Raw genomic sequence first — 20,084 nt, 5'->3', positions numbered from 1 at the left:
ACTGGGTGCTCCTCACAGCAAGTGCCCTCCTTAATCCCCATCACCTGTTTCACCCATCCGCCCACCTACCTCCCCTCTGGTAACCATTGGTTTGTTCTCTGTAGTTAAGAGTCTGTTTCTTGGTTTGTCTTCCTATTTTTTTCTGCTTTGCTCATTTGTTTTGCTCCTTAAATTCCACATGAGTGAAATCATATGGTATTTGTCTTTCTCTGACTGACTTATTTCACTTAGCATTAAACTCTCTAGCTCCGTCCACGTCATCACAAATGGCAAGATTTCATTCTTTTTTTAGGGCTGAGTATTCCATTGTGTGTATGTATATCACTTTATCCATTCATCAGTTGATGGACACTTGGGCTGCTTCCATAATTTAGCTATTGTAAATAATGCTGCTTTAAACATAGGGGTGCATATACCCCTTCAAGCCAGTGTTTTCGTATTCTTTGGGTAAATAGCCAGTAGCGCAACTGCTGGAGCCACATTTTAAATTTATCAATTTGATAAATGTCTACAGAGCAGCAAGTTTGTATGTTTTGCAAATACCTCCCTGTATATGACCCAGCCTTTTCACTGTCATAGTGATGGCTTTAAAAACTATTTCTTGAGTATGTCCAATTAATTCGTTTTTTAATTTGTGTCCTATTTTAGAATCCTTGTCAAATTTAAGGTTGCTAAGATCTTCTCATACGTCTTCTGCTGGAAACTTCATAGTTTCACTTCTCCTATGTGGGTTTCTGATGCATGTCAAGTTACTTTTTGTAGGTTATGTGAGGCAAGGGTTAAGGTGCTTTTTGATGGTTTGGTTTTGGTTTTTTACATCTGGCCCTCTAGTTTTCCCAGTACTGTTTGTTGCAAAGATTCTCCTTTCCCAGTTGAATTGCCCTGGCACCTTTATTGAAGAGCAATTGATATATACGTGGAGGTCTATTTCTGGACTTCTGATTGTGTTGCTTAGGTCTATTTTTATGCCAATACCATACTGTCTTTATGATTATACTTTTTAATCTTGAAGTCAAGCAATTTAAGTCCTCCCACTTTGTCCTTCTTTGTAAAAGTTGTTTGGCCTAGTCAATGTTCTTTGAATACCCTTGTAAGTTTTGAATTGGCTTGTCAATTTCTACACCCACACACATACAGGAAAAGTTCTGCTAGGATTTTAATTAGGTTTGCTTTGATCTATAGATCAATTTCAGGAGAACTGATATCTTAACATATCAGTTCTTCTAATTCACGAACATGACCTCTCTCTCCATTTACTTAGGCGTTCTTTAGTTTCTCACAGCTACGTTTTGTAGTTTTCAGTGTACAGGTCTTTCATGTGTTTTGTCAAATTTGCTCCTCAATATTTCATATTTTTGAGGCTATTGGCAGTGGTAATTTTCATTTCAATGTCTAACTGCTAGTGTATAGAAATAGAATTTATACATTGGTCTTGTATCCTGCAAATATAAGATATTAGTTCTAGGAGCTTTATTTTGTAGATGCTTCGGGTTTCCTACATAGAAGATCATGTTGTCTGGGTATAAAGACAGTTTTACTTCATCTAATCCTCATGTCTTTTATTTCTTTTACTTGCCTTATTGTACCACCTAGAACCTCCAGTACATTGTTGAATAGGAATGGTGACAGCAGGTATTCTTGCCTGGTTCCTTATCTTAAGGAGAAAGCATTCAGTCTTTCACCAGTAAGTATGATGTTAGCTATAGGTTTTTTGTTGATTGTAGGTTTGTGTTAGGCTTAAGAAGTTTCTTTCTATTCCTGGTTTGCTTAGAGTTTTTATTTTAATGGTTATTGGTTTCATGAATCTATTGTTTTATCCTTATGTATTTGCAATTTCCATTGGTAAACCACCATAAAAATTTTTCATTAGAAAGGAATTTGTTACTCATAAAAGATACTTAATTTTCAATATTGTCAGTATTCTTTGCAGGGTTTAAGGAGTGCAGACAAGTCAAATGGGAATTTTAAATTGTGACTTAGCATCCACATATTTGATTTTATGTGATTGACTGCTCTATTGTCTGAGTCATGAGCATTTTTAAAAGCTTTGTATAGCATTCTGGTAAATAATGGTTTATTAAATACTAATTTTGACCCTTGAAAGAAAGGATTCTTTTTTTTTTTTTTTTTTTAAGATTTTATTTATTTATTTGAGAGAGAGAGAATGAGAGACAGAGAGCACGAGTGGGAAGAGATCAGAGGGAGAAGCAGACCCCCTGCCGAGCAGGGAGCCCGATGCGGGACTCAATCCCGGGACTCCAGGATCATGACCTGAGCCGAAGGCAGTCGCTTAACCAACTGAGCCACCCAGGCGCCCAAGAAAGGATTCTGATAAGAGAGGAATAGGAAAAGAACACAATTGGATATGCAGAGCTTATGAGTTATTGCCCATAAAACTGCACTGGTCTTTAAGTTTCTGGACTGTATGAGAGTCTCAAGCACATATCAAGTACTGCTTTCTCTCATTTCTTGCTAGTTCATAGAAAATTTAATTCTCAAAGCTCTACTATACCAAAAAACTCACCGGGGTAAGATTGGGTCAGGCTTGCATAAGATCCAAAGAACCTTGAATACCTTATATAAATCTTTCAGATTAGTTTTCTTTGGAAGAGAGAGATTGTCTGGGGTCAAAAGTAAAATTAATTTGATCCTCAAGATTTTTAAATTTATTCTGTCATCTAAAGAGCATATCTAGATCTGGCAAGATGCCTCCTTATCTTGCTGGGGACTCAGTCTACAGCGATAAAATAAAAATGATTCATACTCATAAGCATTCAGGAGCCTGCAGAGAGTTGCCACGACAGCAAATAAACGAAATGTCCATTTCCCGCAGCTGGGTGGTTATGTGAATGCAAGAAAGAAAAGCCTTGGTCCCGTGGTCCCTTCTTTCCTCTCATCTAGATAACACCAGCCATCTTTAAGGCTCAGCCTTCATTTGCCTAGGGAAGATGATATAAAACTCTGGGAAGGTATCTGTCCCTACTCCAAAAATTTACTCCACCCACAGGCTGCCCTCTGGGATTTCACTCATGGATAGCCTTGATCATTTGGACTGGAATCCCCTTGACAGCCATCCTTCTGACAGCCCACTGCATCTTTGGGCAGTTCTGATTCAAAGAACAGCCATCTTGGGGCGCCTAGCTGTCTCAGTCGGTAGAGCATGTGACTTTTGATCTTGGGGTCATGAGTTCAAGCCCCACACTGGGTGCAGACCTTACTTTATAACAAAACAAAACAAAACCTCCATGTACGTTTCACCCAGTGGTCCTAGTTTCACCCTTGGCAATATGATGTTGAACAAATCTACCCCCTTCCTAGAAGACATCCCTCATGAGAGTAGAGGAAAGCTCTCCAGGCCTTGCTGAACCTCCTCTTTACTCCTTACTAATCCAGATGTATCCCATTATGTCCATGTGTTTCTTCAAGCTAGGAGTCCAAAACTATATGTGAAAACTCCAAGAGAAATCTGATGCCCATGGAGTCACATTGGAATATATACGCATCCTCATGCTTCATTTTGTGTTCACATTAACCCAGCTTTCTTGGGGAAGTCACATCATACCCTTATTTTTTTCTTACAATTTGCATAGGATAGCCCAACTAAATATATCATTCCCCTAAAAAGCAATGCTTCTAAAATGCAAACATCTCGGGAAGAGTTTGCAAAGAACTCTGTAGAGAGAAACATATTATGAATTGATTCCTCAGATCTATTTCCTCTGTGGGAAGTCTGACAATCGGGCACCAAGAGAATACTCAATTTGAGGGAAGAAGAGGTAAATTTATGAGAACTGAGGAAGCCAGGCCTGGGGCGGGGGGGTGTCACAGCGGCTGAATGAAGGGTAGGGGAGAGAGGATGCAAAAAGAGGAGGTGGGACTGGGTCAAGGACCAAGTCCAACTGTTTTATAGTTTTTCCAGGGTTTAAAATTGCCGAAAACAGCAAGCCTGCTCTTCCCCCTTTCCTTCCAGCGAATTCTCTAAGAACAAAAATTCTGTCAGTCAGCCTTCTCACATGGGGAAGGGATCATTCCCATCACTGTGCTCAGCAATTTCAAGTTCTTCACCCTCCTCTGGAAGGTTCCAGTCCACCCCACTTTCCTTTTAAGGCTTTTTATAATGATCTCTAGTTTTCTCCTAATCAATATATTCATAAATGACCGCATGGCTCTTTAGCCAAGAAGTGATTGTGGCAGGGGTGGGGGTCACGGGACAAACCCAACAAACCACCCAAAGAACAGCTGTGATATCACGGTCAGAGTGTTATGGAAATAAAAGAACATCTGAGTCATCAAACAGCTGGATTCCCATTTTACACCAACACCTAGGAACAGAGTGCGGGGTGGGGGGGGATGACTGCAGAGAGCTGGCAACCAATCACTGCAGAGTCAGGGAGGGAGGGAGGGAAGAAAGGAGTATCTCTTGAATACCTTCAGACACAGGGTGGGGGTTTCACCCATATTTAACACACCCACGCCAACCTTGTGGAGTATGCATTACAATGTCCACGTCACAGGTGAACTCACAGAGGTTAAGCTCGCAGACCTTGCCCAAGGCCACATGGCTCGTGGATGGATGACTAAGATCTGGGCCACGCAAAGTCCATCATATTTCCACCTGCCTACACAGCCCCCTGGAACTCAAGAGAAGTGCATCTGAAACCATGTGTTCCACTTGATCCTTGGTTGTCAAACTTGAATGCTACATGCTGGAAACAGACACAACTATGTGATCCTGTAACACTGAGAAAGAACGATGTCCGAGGTCATAGGAGGCCCCAGTTCTGATTTCAGCCCATGAGGCAGAATCGCAAATGGCCGTGGAGGCTGTAACAGTTTGCCTCTGCTAAGAAGCCACCAGTGGGTGAGCAGAGGGAGGAGACCCACAGTTCTGTACGGATCGCGTCCAGGTGCATCTGCTTTATGTGGGCGCATCGGTACTATCATCTCTCACTTCAAAAGCAGGGATGTTACGTCAACAGACATTCACATTCACCAACAATACATCACTGTGGCTTAGTTTCCCAACCTGAGTCTCCTTTAGGCCCATAAAAAAGATGCAACTTTGCCATCTCTGCCTGGGAGGGTCACGCTGGGAGTTGGTGGTAATGTGGAAAGAGAAACACTAGGAGCTGGAGTGAACTGTGGTTGAAGGGATGCCATGATCTGTAGATGGGGGATGAAGAAAGGCAAAGGAGTGGCTGACGGCCTCCCCCAGGATGATCTGCTTAAGTACTGATTCATAGTGGATCTTGGAATAATTAGTAACTATGAAGTAGTAACTATGAAGTGGAATAATTAGTAACTATGAAGTAGTAGAAGAAGTATGAAGTAGACCTGAACCACAATGAAATCTTGGAATAATTAGTAACTATGAAGTAGAAGAAACCATGATTCCAAATGCTCTGCTCACAAGAAAAAAAAAAAAAAGCAATTCAGTAAGGCCACTGAATCTCTAATTTCTAGGGCAAAATTAAACAGCACATCTGTCTCCATGTGATTCTTTCTTACTAGAAATCACAAAAGATCTCAAACAGTGTGCACACAATTTGATGTACTCCCTAGCTCACCCCACAGTAGGTAAAATATGTTAAAAAAAAAGAAATGCTAAAAGTCATAGTTGGACTCAAAAATAAAATAAACATCCCTGTGGAGCAGATGCAAAGCAAAGTGATCAGGACTAGAGACAGGATACAGGCTACTGAGCCCCAAAGCAGGCAGGGGCAACAACGGTTTGGTCACCCTGAAGGAAGGTGTGTTAGTCTCCTCGGGCTTCCATAACACAATACCATAGACCAGGTGGCCTGAACAACAGACACTTATTTTCTTACAGTTCTAGATGCTGAAGGTCCCACATCAAGGTCCAATGGCTTCAGTTTCTGGAGAGAGGTCTCTTCTTGACTTATGGATGCTCACCTTCTCAGGATGTCCTCATATAGCCTCTCCTCTATGCACAAGCGTGCACGCACATACGTACACAGAAGGAGGTAAGGAGGGAGGGAGTTCTCCCCTGTCCCTTCATATAAGGGCCCCACCCTCACCACCTCATTTAACCTACTTCCTTAGAGGCCCCATCTCCAAATACAGCCATGGTTGGGGTTAAACTTCAACATAGGAATTTGGAAAGGAGCACCAACTTTCAGTCTATAACAAGGGAATTAGCCTCAGATTGACTATTAGAGGCCGCCGTTGGGAGGCGACAGGGGGAGAGGGAAGATGAGCATTTCTTGCCTCATGGAAACCAGCTGAGAAGTAGGCTGTAGACCTGAGAGGAGCCTCCTGATCAGGAGTTAAGATACTGATCTGTATCTTCCCAGCATTTCCATGGAGCAGGAACGCCAAAATACCATCACGAAACTTGATCCTGGACTAAAAGCCTGAGAGGCCAAATGGAAGCATCTTCAAAAATCATAAAACTCTAGATATGAAGACAGAGAAAAGAGACATGAATCTCCACTGAAGGTGACTCTACTGGCATCTTTAGTGAATATTTATATTTGATTTGTTGCCACCACTGCTGCTTCTACCTTCTTGAAATGGGTACTTAGCTTATTGATTTTCAGCCTTCTTTTTAAATAGGTGCATGTAAATGTGCTGTAAGTTTCCCCTTAAGCAAGACTGAAACTGCATCCACAAGTTTTCATCTGCCATAGTTTCATTATGATTCAGTTCAAAATATCTTAACATTTTTATTGTGACTTTTTTTTGATGCATAAGTTATTTATGAGAGTATTACTAAATTTCCAAATATAAAGGATTTTGAGTCTTTTGTTGGTGGTGGTGATTTTTAGCTTAATTACACTGGATTAGAAAGCACATTCTTCATGATCTCAATATTCTTAAATGTGCTGAGATTTTTTTAAGCCCTGTGATAAAGTTTTAACAAACAACAGCTCATATGTTTGAAACTTAAAATGTACTCTTAAATCATGCTCAGATTAAAGAGATAATCATCAATGAAACTGCAAAATATTTTGACCTGAACCACAATGAAACTGATGCATATTTAAATTTCTGGGTGCAGTTTAGATTATAGTTAGCAATTTAGAGCCTTAAACAATGTCTTCAAAATTAAAAATAAAGAAAAAGATTGAAAAGAAAAAATTCAACTCAAGGAACTAGAAAAAGAATGCCAGGATAAGATTTTAAGAAGTAGAAGAAAATACAACAAACACAAACAGATACATATAGTAATGTTTGCTGCAGGATTCTCTATAAAAGCCAAAAAAAAAAAAAAGTAACTTTTAATTACCAGACACCAGATTCAGAATTGACAGCTGAAAACGGTTTCCCTTTAGTTATATAAATTGTGGTATGCCCATTCACTGGAATATTATGCAGCCATTATACATGTATCTATGACTCTATTTATTGACCTGGGAAAATGCCCAAAACACATCATTAAGTAGACAAGGTTGGAAAGCAGCAAATACTGTATTCACTAAGTTTCTTCAGGATGTAAAGAATTGCTTCTGGCTGGACTAGAAGAGACAGAAGGAGAAAAAGAAAGGGAGGGAGGGAGGTCATGGCTTCACATGTTGGAAAATTTCATGGGATTAAAGAATAAAACAACTAAGAATGAGGAAAGGGCTGAAACCAGCATAGTTTCATGGATCTCAGTAGAAAAAAAAAAATTCCAAAGAACATTTTTTGAGTTGGTGTAGATTAGTCTAGGTTGGATCTGATGTCTACACCAAAGCCAAGCAGCTTTGGTTTATCAAATAATGAAACCCTGATTATTAAGATGGCCCCAGAGTAAGAAAAATTATTGTGCGTGTACCCAGGATGTGTCTATCACCAGTAGAATCCCTTTTTTCTAATATAATATGTGTGGGTATGTGTGTATGTGTGTATCAGATGGTAATGGGATAGCAAGTGATGGTCACTCCCTTCTATACTTTTCAATGTACCTCAATGAGTATGTTCACTCCCTTCTATACTTTTCGATGTACCTCAATGAATATGTATTACTTTTATATTTTTTTAAAAAATGCAATTTTCTGTTTGAGAAAGAAAAACTCACTTCAGAATATGCTAGCATATTTGATGAGATTCTGGACAGACCTGACAGCCAGAGGGTACAAAGCTTTCATCAAATAGTCCTAAGAAAGCAAAGTGACCACCAGCTCCATCTCCCTCTCAGCTGTCTGCCCACCTCCGCTTCCCTGTCACTCACCCAAATCTGTTCCCTGATTCGAGAACAAAAAAGAAAAGGTTATTAGCCTGTAGGATATAGGGCAAAAGCAAGGACAATAGACCCAAATCATCCCAACAGAAGGAAACAGTTTTCAGCTGTCAATTCTGAGATCATCATCTGGTAATTTCATGCTCTGCAAAATCTGGAGTCTTTGATGGAGCCTGCATCTTTTTCTGCTATTGATTCACAGAGGATGGGCTTTGGTTGCTCTTTCCTCCCTTTTTCCTTTATATGTACACATTGCAGGAGGAAAAAAAATGCAGGTATTCTTTTAAAATCTTTTCAGCCCCTCTTGTGTCTCCAGCACTGCCTGTCTGGGCATTTTCATGCACATATCACAAATGAATATTCATTTGACAAACACTGACCAACATCTCCTCAAGACAAAACAGCTCAGGCTTTGGCATCAGCATTCCCTGGGTTTGAATTTTGGCTTTTTTTTTCTTTTACTATTTGCATGTCTGAAAGATATCATAGGGCTGCCATAAGCCTTTGTTTCCTAACCTGTGGAAGGATTTTGTGAGGAGTAACTGAGGCAGATGAGCATCCTAGCTTCTAACCCACACTTGTCTATAGCACCCTCTAGACTATCCAGTTAAGGGAAAGAATTACAGCTTCTTCATCTTTGTTTGCCAAGACCCAGGACAGTGCCCACAGAAACAAGGACTACCACTTGTTGAGCTATTATACTAGGCACTACACTAAACATATACCCTTACCAATCCTTTTACTTGTCTGTGCCCCAAACTGTACCCCAACCATGTTTTAGCAATCTCCTATACCTTTTGTGTTCCTAGAATGGTGCCAGGTGCTTTAGCAGGACTCCCATAATTATTTGTAGAATTAATGCATGTAGCCAACCAGCAACACACCCTTATATTTAATCAACATCTCTCCTCATATCAAAGGTCTCTTCCCGACAGACACAAAGGCGGCGAGAAGTCACATGTTAATGTTGATGTTGAACCATTGAACTGAGGCACAAAGATATTAAGTGGCTCATCCACCATCAGTCAATGGTATAATGTCTTTCTACGTTCCCATATCCATTCCCTACTCAGTCTCCAAGTAAGAAAAGAACAGAAAGTCCCTGGGTGTGAGACAAGGAGATAGCTCCCATGCCTGAGGATGAGCATAAGAACAAAGGAGGCCATTCACCAACCTTCACAGAACATAGAGCTTCAAGGTGAGAAAAGAAACCTTCCAAAATGGGGGTGGAAATCACTACTCAGGAACCCCATATTTAACCTAAAAAGCCAAAAAGTGAATTGCCCTGTTGGCGAGAAATCCCAAGAAGTGAATGGTGAGCACCTGTCTGGGGTCTCCCAAATGTATCCGTCTTCAAAGGCACCTTCTGCTCCCAGAGGGTGACCACCATGGGCATCAGTGAACACTTGCGCTTTCCTCTCAGGTACAACAAATAGAACTGATTTGTTTCTCAGATGAGCCTGTTTCTATAATTCCAGAACGTGCTCAGACTGCCCAAGGGTGTTGTGTCAAAATGCAGGTCCTGTTTGATTCCAGAGCAGAGGCTGCTCTTCTTTTTACCAAGTATAAAAACAAAACAAAAAATAAAGATGGCAGAAAGTGATCAAAATCTTGTTGGCTCCTTTGATGGAAGAAAAACTCACTTGAAAAGTAAGAAAACCAAGGGGACGATGTAGAAGTAAGTGCTGCCAATTAAATTTAGGATCAAGAGTGCCAGCAGATACACTTCCTGCTCAGAACCATGAGCATCCCATCAGAACAGAACTGGGTCACAGATTGCACCCCAATCCTGATGGCTCCTTCACCGATCTACACCAGTAACGCAAGGCAACAGGTAAGTTTGTGTTACCTGGACTCACACTGGAAAAACAACCCAACGTATCATCTTCCCAAATAAGGGCAAAACATAAATAACGGGCCAGCAAAGCGGACCCTCCATGGTTCTGGCAAAGAGCTCCGTGGCTCCATTTGGTGCCATGTATGAAGCACTGGGCATCAAGGATTGTGTTCCAGGGCTGGGATGAGGTTGCAACAAGTCCTGAAAAGTTCAGGACTTCAGGTAAATAATATTCAAATGCAATATTTTTTTAAAAATTAATGCAAAAGTTGCTGTAGAAAACAGTTGGAAGCTTCCTCAAAAAATTAAATATAGAATTACCACATGATCCAGCAATTCCACTTCTGGGGATGTACCCAAAGAGAACTGAAAGAGAGACTTGAATCCCCACATCCATCACAGCCTTATTCACATTAGCCAGGAAGCAGAAACAACCCAAATATCCATGTGTTGTATACCTACAATGGAATATTATTCAGCCTTTAAAAAGAAGGAAATTCTGACACATGCTACAACATAGATGGACCTACGGGCACCTCGGTGTCTCAGTTAGTTAAGCGTCCAACTCTTAGTTTTGGCTCAGGTCATGATCTCAGTATTGTGAGATCAAGTCCTGAAGTCAGGCTTGCTGAGTGTGGAGCCTGCTTAAGATTCTCTCTCTCCCTCTCCCTCTGCCCCTCTCCTGCCCCCACTCACACACTTTCTCTCTTTCTCCAAAAAACGAAACAAAATAAATAAGCAAAAAAACATGGATGGATCTTAAGGACATTCCGCTAAGTGAAATAGGCCAGTCGCAAAAAGACAAATACTGTCTGATTGATTCCACTTACAGGAGAAGCCGAGAGCAATCAAATTCATAGAAACACACAGTAGAATGGCAGTTGCCAGGGGCTGGGGGAGGGGTGGATGGAGAGTTAGTATTTCTTGGGGACAGACTTTCAGTTGGGAAAGAGGAAAGGACTTCTGGAAATGGATGGTGGTGATGGATGTCTAACAGTGTGAACACTCTTAATGCCTCTCAACGGTGCACTTGAAAATAGTTAAAATGATAACTTTTGTGTTATACATACTTTACCACAATAAAAAATGGGAAAAATGGAAAAAGCTTCATGATGAACAAAATGCAAACATTTTAAATAAAGATGGGATCAGTACTACTGATTTTTCCTTTTGCCTGAGGCTCCAATATGGCTCCATGTGGCTCGTATCCAGGTCAGTATCCTGTTCACTACAGATTATTTTTGAATTGTGATTTTTGCAAATATTGCCTTGAAACATTGCTTGCCTTGATTTCTGAGATCTGGGGCTCCCCCATTAAATTCTGTGACCCAGGAAAGTGCCTCCCTCTCCTTCCCTGCTTCTCCCTGGGCCCCGTATCTTTCCATTGCTTTCCCTTGACATCCAAGACCTCTGCATTTCCATTTAGACTCCAGCCTCTCTCCGTTGTGTCTGGAGAAAGAGAAGGGACCCATAAGCTGGTGCCTCTGGATCATCAAAGTCATGTTTTCGTCTGTCAACCTTCCTGATGCTCCCTGGGCTCATCACGGACTATAATTTGCGTTTATTCACACGCCAGTTCCCCCTTGCCCTAATCCCGTCATCACCTGGAACCTGTCAGCCCGTGACCCCGCAATACCTTTAGCAGAAGGCCCTGCGGAGCTCCTGTGCCAGCTGGTTTTCCTCTTCTGGAAGAATCAATTCCTCGTGATCCTCTGAGCTGTAATCTCATCAGGCTGGAATAACTTGACACTCCCATTCGACCGAAACCCAAGTCGTTTGTCTTCCAAACCTCAGAGCTGGAGTTGTTGGGAATTCCACCCACTGGCCTCCTCTTAGGGAACTGTGACCACTTCATCAGCTGCTTCTGCCTTGCCTCTGAGAGAGCAGGGGCTAGGAAAGACGAGAAAATTCCTGCGCAGCACGGCGTGAGGCTGCCAGCAAAGACTTCTGGGTGAGAGCACCTCCCATCCTTAGAGGGAGCCTGGCTCACACAGCCTGGCCTGGCGGCCGGGACAGAGCTCAGACAGGGTTCTACAAACTCCACAGGAGACACAACTGTCCACAGCGATGCTGGATCTTGGGTGAATTCTTCTTCATAGCAACACATGTCAAGAAGCTAAACAACAGTCCATGGAGCACCAGGTGAAGGGTAAGGGAAGCTAGGGCCAAGGCCAACCCTGCCCCATAGCAGCTGTGTGACCTCAGGCCCTTTGGGCCTCAGTGGCTTGACTCCATGGTGGGGATAAAAATGGCCTGGGCTATTTCAGAGGAGGCCAACACAATAAAATGAGTTCCTCATTGTGGAAGTGTTTGAAAACTCTCTAGTGCCAAACAAATATAATAGGTTATTTTGATAGTTATCTAACCAAAAGCAATGACTAAGCACTTTTCCAAATGAAACCCGAAACAAGGGATTGAGCCCTTGTGATACACCAGGCAACATGGGCCAGAGTTTTGAGAGGACTCATGCTGGGGCAGTGGAGACCCCAGGAAGCATGAGTAAGGCTCCAGCTCCTTGTCTTATACCCTTTTGCTTCATGGGACTGCAGACCAACTACGGGCTGAGTATGGAGAGATCTGAGCCATGGGGCAGGAGAAGCATCATGACCCAGAGCACCCTGGAGGAGCCTGGGGTGCTGTCCTGAGGACAGCCAAGAGAGCATGCAACGGAAACAACACAGATCCAGCATCTCTTCCAGACTCATCCCAAAGCCTGCAGAAGAGAAAGGGGTCCAAGAGCATCCCGCTTAGAGTAGAGGAGGTACAATAAATAGTGGTCCCATGGAGCCAAAGCTGACCAGAAAGTTCCCATGTACCTAGGCACGCCCCAGGTGACATGTGAGAGTATAGACATCTGCAGAGCACGCACCCAAGTGCCATGAACATTTTTCTTTTTTGGTTACTCAGCAATGAGTATCCTCCCTTGTTTATAGCATATCCCCCTCGTGCTTCTCTGTAGAAAGCAGAGCCAAATAGTTTTTTTCCTAGGCTCCCTTGCAGCTCAGCAAAGGCAAAAGGCTGGACTTCGAGTCTGGCCTTAGCACAACATGCAAAAGAGGCAGAGCATCCTTCCGGCAGCGTGGTAGTGGCCATGACAGCAGCTTGGCATTTCCAGGGGCAGGAATGTCCAGTGCCCTGGGCCAGCAGCAGAGGTGACATAAGTGGACATGCCCAGTGCTCAGGGATGGCAAAAGCAGGATCTTGGGTGAATGTGTCTCCATAGGAGCTTCTCCCCAGCTGTAGTCTGGAATGTGATTGGGGTTGTGGTCCTCGTTGATGACATGTCTCTTATTCATGCCTGCTTTCCAAACCTAGTTCTAGAACCTTCCCTAAAGGATTTTTGGCCTACCTAATTTCTGGTCAATAAACCTCTTTACTATTATATCAACAGAAGTAGTATCTCTTGTTTACCTTGATGAGTTCCGGGTGGTACGCCAAGTAAAACAAGTATCACAGGCCAACACCCGCCAATCCCTGACACATGCTAGGAACACCCCCAGCAACCCACAGCTTCTCAGGGGCCCTGAAACCCAGGGCACTGGTGCAAGGAATGTGCCCCACTGCTCAAGTCACATAGGGCAAGATGAAAACCTCCCTCAGATGAGGAACAAAATCACAAATATTTAGTTCATGTCAAAAGTTTAAAGAAATTTCAGATTTTTTGATCTTATGTTTCAGTGGGTTTTATCTTAATAAAAGAATTCTTCTCTGTAGTGACTCTGGCCAGAACCTGGATTAAGAGAACTTTCAGAAGTTAGAATGTATTCCTGGCACCACCTACCTTAGAGTGAATAAATGAGGACTTGGCTTGCTAATTCAGGAGGGTTGCCAATTCCTGAGTTTGGAAAATGCCAAAATCTTATGGCCATTGCACAGAAAGAAGGTTCAGCAGAAGAGGCCTGGCTCCAGGCCAGCCACCTCCTCAGCACTAGGCCTAATCCTCAACTTAGTCATCACTGACACACAGAACTCCAGGTACGTACAGACTCCCCAGGCCCCAGCTTTACTCCTCAAGAAAGGAGGCAAATGGCATCTTCATCATCTCTTAGGCTCTCTGTACAGAATGTGGACCAAGGAAAATGGCATGATTTCTTTTGAGATAACAGCATAAAATCTAGTATAATCACAGAATTCTGAAGCTGGAGATGGTGTGTACAGGTAAATACTTAACAACCAACTCTCCAAAAGGAAAAAAAAGGACAAATGGGTGAATGCATGTATAAGGATACTATAGATTTTGCTGATATAACATGCATTTACAATACACAATTTCTAGATTGTAATAAAATACCCAACTGAAGATTCCACAGTTAATTTTTGCTGAACCCTTGTATTCGTGGTCAAATTACGGTCATAATTCCACCAGGATTTGACAAATAGAATTACATATCAGTCTGCTAAGTCTCTTCCCAATAAATGTATTGTTATTAAATAGGATGAGATCCACCAATACACTCACTTTTGTACAAATTATGTTCATTGAACTAATTCCTCTCTCCCCTTCAGCTCTGGTCATGTCAGACTTTTAAGTCTAACGTGCATTATTAATATTTTCTCCTTTACTTTAAGTCTAGAATATAATAAATCAAGCACGGATTTATAGCATTTGACCATTTCCTTGGTGTAAATACTCGCATCACGATCAATATCAAGCAACCAAGCGCTGTCATGAACCACTGAGTTGAGGAGGGATGGCCAGTAGCTCACCGTTATGTAGTATTTCCATGATACAGATACGATTGATGTAAAAAACTCAAAGACATAAATAAAATGTACTGTAATAATTAGACAGTGATGTGTTTTGAATATTTATTACCTTTGTTTTTAGTAAAGATGTGATTTTTAAATTTATATAATTCTCAATAATCGCTATAGTTAACAACCAGCTCCCTAAATTCCTAAGAACCTAATCAGCCTTCAAACACTGGTACAAGTGGACTCCAGCACACCCCTCGCTGGAGGAGACCTGAAGAGATCTACTTCTACATCTGTGTCTCCACATATACAAAATATCTGGAGAAGGGAGGTAGGGAAGGGGAATACTGGGATTAGGAAATCGAACTGCTCACAAGATGTCCTTTGCGTTCATAAGAAGTTCTGGATGTTAAAAGGGTAGAGTCTGAGTTCTGGTATGGTTGCCCTGGCATGACGCCTCCAGCGCCTCAATGCTTTTATGGATCTGACCTATTTTCACACCAAAAAAAAAAAAAAAGTGCTGATTATTCTCCAGTTGCCAACTTTGGCTACTGGTTGCACAGACCTTGGTCTATCCCTGCAGACACACCCTTGGTTTTGACAGCATTTCCCGTAACTGGGCAGTTCCAGAAGAATGACACAGCTGGAGATGATTTGGAAGACAATTAAAGCTAACAAGCTGACCCAGCAAAAGCAGCGAAGACAGGAAATGGCTCTGGCTAGAGGAGAGTTTTGCCGAGATCGCTGGGAAGAGACCATTTAGGAAGGAAAAATGGGAGGTCTGCTTTACCAACAAAAATTAGGATTTGCTTAACCACTCCTTGATAAAAATTAGGATTTGCTTAACCACGCCTTGACCTTGGCTGAAATGGAGGGTGTGCTTTTGGCGGTGCTGTGGGGACCCGGGCACTTTTCTGTCCTGTTGATAGAAGCATAAATCCGCACAGCCTGTATGGAAGTGTTTGACAGTGACTCTCAGGGTTTTAAGGGCACATTCTCTATGACCAGATACTCAAGGATTTGCATTGCAACACTGTTTGAATGAATAATGACACTGGATTAGAAACAAACTCAAAGTCTATTGACAGGTGGCTTGCTAAATGTATAAACGACAACAGATCCAGGTATAGGAATACTATACAACCACTAAAAAGAATAGGGCAGCTTTTTATTACCTGTTGAATGATCAGAAATATGCCGTTAACTGAAAAAAAAGGGGAGGAGCACTGGATGCTACCATTTGGATGCTTTAAATAATGTATTTATACACTTAAATGAGTATAAAACACCTTTGGAAGGATACGCAAAGAAACTGGGCACAGTTTGCCTCTGAAGAAGAGAATGGAGAGAGGCCAAGAGTGGAAAAAGACTTACCCTACAACATGTTTTAATTTTATATCATGGATGATCTCATTTTTTAAAATTATTTTTTAATTTTACTTCCAATGTAATTAACATAGCATTAGCCACAGATGTACAACATAGTGATTCAACAATTCTGTACATCACTCGGTGCTCATCGTGATAAATGTACTCTTAATCCCCACCACCTATTTCACCCATCCCCCCCTCAATTTTCTAATCAAATAAATAATAAAGTGTGTGGCTATTTTTAAAACAGCAATAGCAACTACACTTCGATGGGTCTTAACCACTGTCCTGAGCTCCCTTGAGTTTTTTTTTTTTTTCAGTCACATTCTAAAGGGACCCCTCCCCTGCAGTCTGCCTGGACCCTCCTGGTCCGGGCCTAGGAAGTCCGTGTCCGGGGAAACTACAATGGTTGGTCACGCTGTTCCCCTCCCATATCCACGTGGTCCCTAAGGTGAGCTGACCACGGTGTCCACCCCAATGGGCTTCTTCTCCCTGTCTCCCGCCAGTACTTCCCGATGGCCAAGTCCAGCCAGAAACCAGGGAGCAGGGAGCCATTGGTAGCAGTCCAAGCAGGTCAGCCTCCTGGGCCCTGTGTAGGGGGGAGGCTGGAGAGGAGGCCTGGAGGGGCCTGGCTTCTCCAAGAGTTCTTACTTTGATGACCTGAAACAAGGACAAGTAGGGACTAAAACATGGGTTCTAGTTTTAGTTTAAGATTTATTTAGTTTAAGATTTTATTTGAGAGAGAGAGAGAAGCAGGTTCCCCACTGAGCAGGGAGCTCATCGCAGCCCAATCCCAGGACCCTGATCATGACCTGAGCAGAAGGCAGACGCTTAACTGACTCAGCCACCCAGGTGCCCCTAGCTTCAAATCTTTCATGACCTTCGGTCACCTTCCAGGGTCTCAATGGTCTCATTCGTAAAATGAGGGGGAAAGCAGGCCCCCACAGTGGCCTTGGCTGCACACATCCCTGACCTCTCAGCCCCACATGCAGGCACGATGTGAGCACTCACTCATGGCCCATGCTCTCCCACAGAATAACCCAAACCTCTGGACTCTCCATGCAGACTGCCTTCACAGACAGGAACCGGAAGTTTCTACCCAGAAAAGCTACCCATTGTCCTTCAGGATCCAAAGGAAAGTTGCCTTCTCTCAAAGTAATATTTCTTAGTTCAAAATGTCAATCCACAGGCCCCAACCCCGGAGACTCTGATTCAGCGGGTCTAGGGTAGGAGTGCGAGAGTTCTCCTTGTACCACGCTTTGAAACCCACGGTCTTAACGAACAATACTGCATCATCGAGTAAGAATTGTCAAGTTCATTTCCCTTTCAGTGAAAACAAGCTATTATTCTGTAATGGTTATTTTTTAAAAACAACAATAAGAGCTTTGGGACAACCAATCCACTTAATGTTTTGCAGCATGGAAGTGCACACTAAATAGTAAAACTGCATTTCAAAACATGATCAAACATCAGCCTAATCAGCCAGGTGTTAGCTGCTCAATCACAAGCCTCAAAACACATAATCAAGTATCAGTAAGCAGGTGTTTTAAGTGAAGATTGAGATAAACAGTTGCCTTTGTGGGTATTTAGGAGGTTTTGCAACATTAAAATGGAGTACCTCACACTCAAGCCAGCAGACGTCAGAAGCTTCACGGCTGAATAAATCCAGGCAATAATTAGCACTGGAGATTTTCACTGGATTGCAATCAAAAGCTCTGAGCCTTATTGAGGAAATCTGTGTCCTTCCTTTATTTCCACTACCTGTAAGGAATTGCCCTTGAGGGTGGTGATGCTTTTAAAAAAAATCATGAGGACACATTTCACTTTGTTCAGACTGAAGATTTTGATCCCGTTGAGAGAAAATTGTGTGCAGATCACATACACACATTCAGGGCCACCATGCCAAGGACCCATCCCACCTGTTTCTTCAATGTGACAAGTTTAAGCCAGGGAGGTCGGAAGAAATAGCAAAATTTCTCTTTAGAAATTAATTTTTGTTTTCACACACATTCCAAATGGCTTCCCAGTGGCCCTCTAACTAGTCCAACATAGCCTCACAAAAATCACTGGAGACAATTTCAAGTGACCATCCTCAGTTGAAGTGCCATTTTAAAAACCAGTGTTAACAAGACCAGCTTGTCATGTAAGCATAGTAGTTTGTCCCTGGGTTTGTTTTTTTTGTTTTTTGTTTTTTTTAGGAAATGCCAAGCAGGAGTGCCTGCTTAAAACAGGAACAAACTATTCCTACTCTTTTCTGGTAAAAGTAAACTTTGTCTATGCATGGCCTCAACAGGAACACCATTGTGTCATTTTCTAATGGTCTTCATTTGGCCATATATTTTTTTAAGATTTTATTTATTTATTTGAGAGCAAGAGAGTGAGAGAGAGAGACCACAAGCAGAGGGGAGGAGTAGAGGGAGAAGCAGACTCCCTGTTGAGCAAGTAGCCCGACGTGGGGCTCGATCCCAGGACCCGGAGACCATGACCAGAGCTGAAGGCAGATGCTTAACTGACTGAGTCACTAGGCATCCCTGAGAGGATTTCTTAAGCTTCGTTTTCTATTTCTTTTCTCTCTTCCCCGGCCTTGAGTTGCCACCAAAATAATAATTTCAGTTCTTATAATTTTATCTCCTACAATTGAAGGAGCGGTGGCTCCACATTTGGTCATACATGACACCAACTTATAGTCCCAATCATCCTTACCATTCAGCAGAGATAAAGGTGTGTAAGTTATCAGAAAGTTTCATTGTCGATCCTGGACATCAACACACTCCTCTGAAACAAAATCAAGAGAGTTTTATCAGGGCTTTTGAGCCTGTGGATTCTGAGTCTGAATAAGCCCAAAGAACTTCATTCTTCCCTCCCACCAGTTCCCAAAACCTGTCAGTAATTGCTGACCACATTAGCACTGGTCTTTCATATCCTCTTCCTCTTTCAAGCTGTAGGAGTCAGCGGGGTGCTGGTTAGTGTGTAGTCGGGGCTTCTGTGACTCAGGACATTCAATCCTGAACTTTGAGTCTATTTGCAAAGATAAAAGGTTTCCTCTCTAAACCAGGGAGTCTGGCTATCTTTGGGCTTTTCTGGTGCTCCTTTGTCCTGTGATCCGTACTCTTTGGTATACGTACTCTCTCATCTCTCCTCTCCCAACAGCGCCAGCCAGGGGAGTATTAACCTCCACTTACCCATAGGCAAGAGGAGCTCTTCCGCCCTGTCAGCAGCCTGAGCCAGGGCAGAAGGTGCTGTAAGTTTAAGCTGGACTGGAAATTCCCTCAGAAGTCCTGAGGGAATCATACAAATGATTCAGACCAGTTCAATCATGATTTTTCCTCTTCTCTGTCCTTCAATAAACCTCTGGCCTCCTGTTTCATGAAGAAACTAGAAATCATTGAATGGAAGTTCCATTAATTCCTTGCCCGTCTCCTCTCATCTAAGAACTGCCCTCTCCTGTCCCTCCTGTCTCCTTTCCCCCTAGACCGATTCCCCACCAAGGCTTTGGACCCCAACTCTGTCAGCCGCTCTCCTTGTCTTCAGCTTCTCCCTCTGTTTCAGCGTGGGCTCATCACCATGTGTATATAACAAAGTGTTAAATTAGAAGTTGGGACTGAAGCACCGGGATAGAATAAAGATTATTATTCCAAAGGCCACGTTAGATCATATGTGAAATCTCAAAGCCGGATAACCAAGATCCAGGATTTTGACTTTTAAATTCCCTCACTCACATGGAGGATAAAAAGAGTCAGAGGAGGAGGGATTGCAAGGATTTTAGAGCAGAGCCAGTAGAAAGCTATAGTTCTCATCCTCCAAGGACAGAAGGATGAAGGGGATGTTCTGCCTTCTCCTCATGCCCAGTGAGAGAGCTTTAACAGAACCCGTTGGAGAAATTAATGTGTGTCCCCCAGAGTTGGGGGGCTGGAGGGACCGGGACCTAGCTCATGCCTGAGAAAGTCAGACCAGCCTGTGGCAGCAGGCAGAAGCCCGGATCTAAGGCGGAAGTTGGCT

The 20,084-nt window shown here is 42.7% G+C and overlaps 1 protein-coding gene across 2 annotated transcripts in view; it reads right to left on the bottom strand.

Moving 5' to 3' along the window:
* LOC118021128 overlaps positions 1 to 20,084 on the bottom strand; it is a 106,868-nt gene that overhangs the window by 55,382 nt on the left and 31,402 nt on the right. The window contains exon 2 of one of the 2 annotated variants that reach the window (XM_035021177.1): positions 11,656 to 11,909. In XM_035021177.1, the coding sequence (XP_034877068.1) occupies positions 11,656 to 11,909 (254 nt within the window). Of the gene's footprint in view, positions 1 to 11,655; positions 12,735 to 20,084 lie in introns of those variants that run through there. The other variant, XM_035021176.1, reaches the window with a different exon arrangement.

This window comes from Mirounga leonina, unplaced genomic scaffold, assembly GCF_011800145.1.
Source record: "Mirounga leonina isolate KUSES-001 unplaced genomic scaffold, KU_Mleo_1.0 Mir_174, whole genome shotgun sequence".
Taxonomy (NCBI): Eukaryota; Metazoa; Chordata; class Mammalia; order Carnivora; family Phocidae; genus Mirounga; species Mirounga leonina.
Note: the sequence above shows the minus strand (reverse complement) of the source record. Positions and strands in the feature narration are given on the sequence as shown.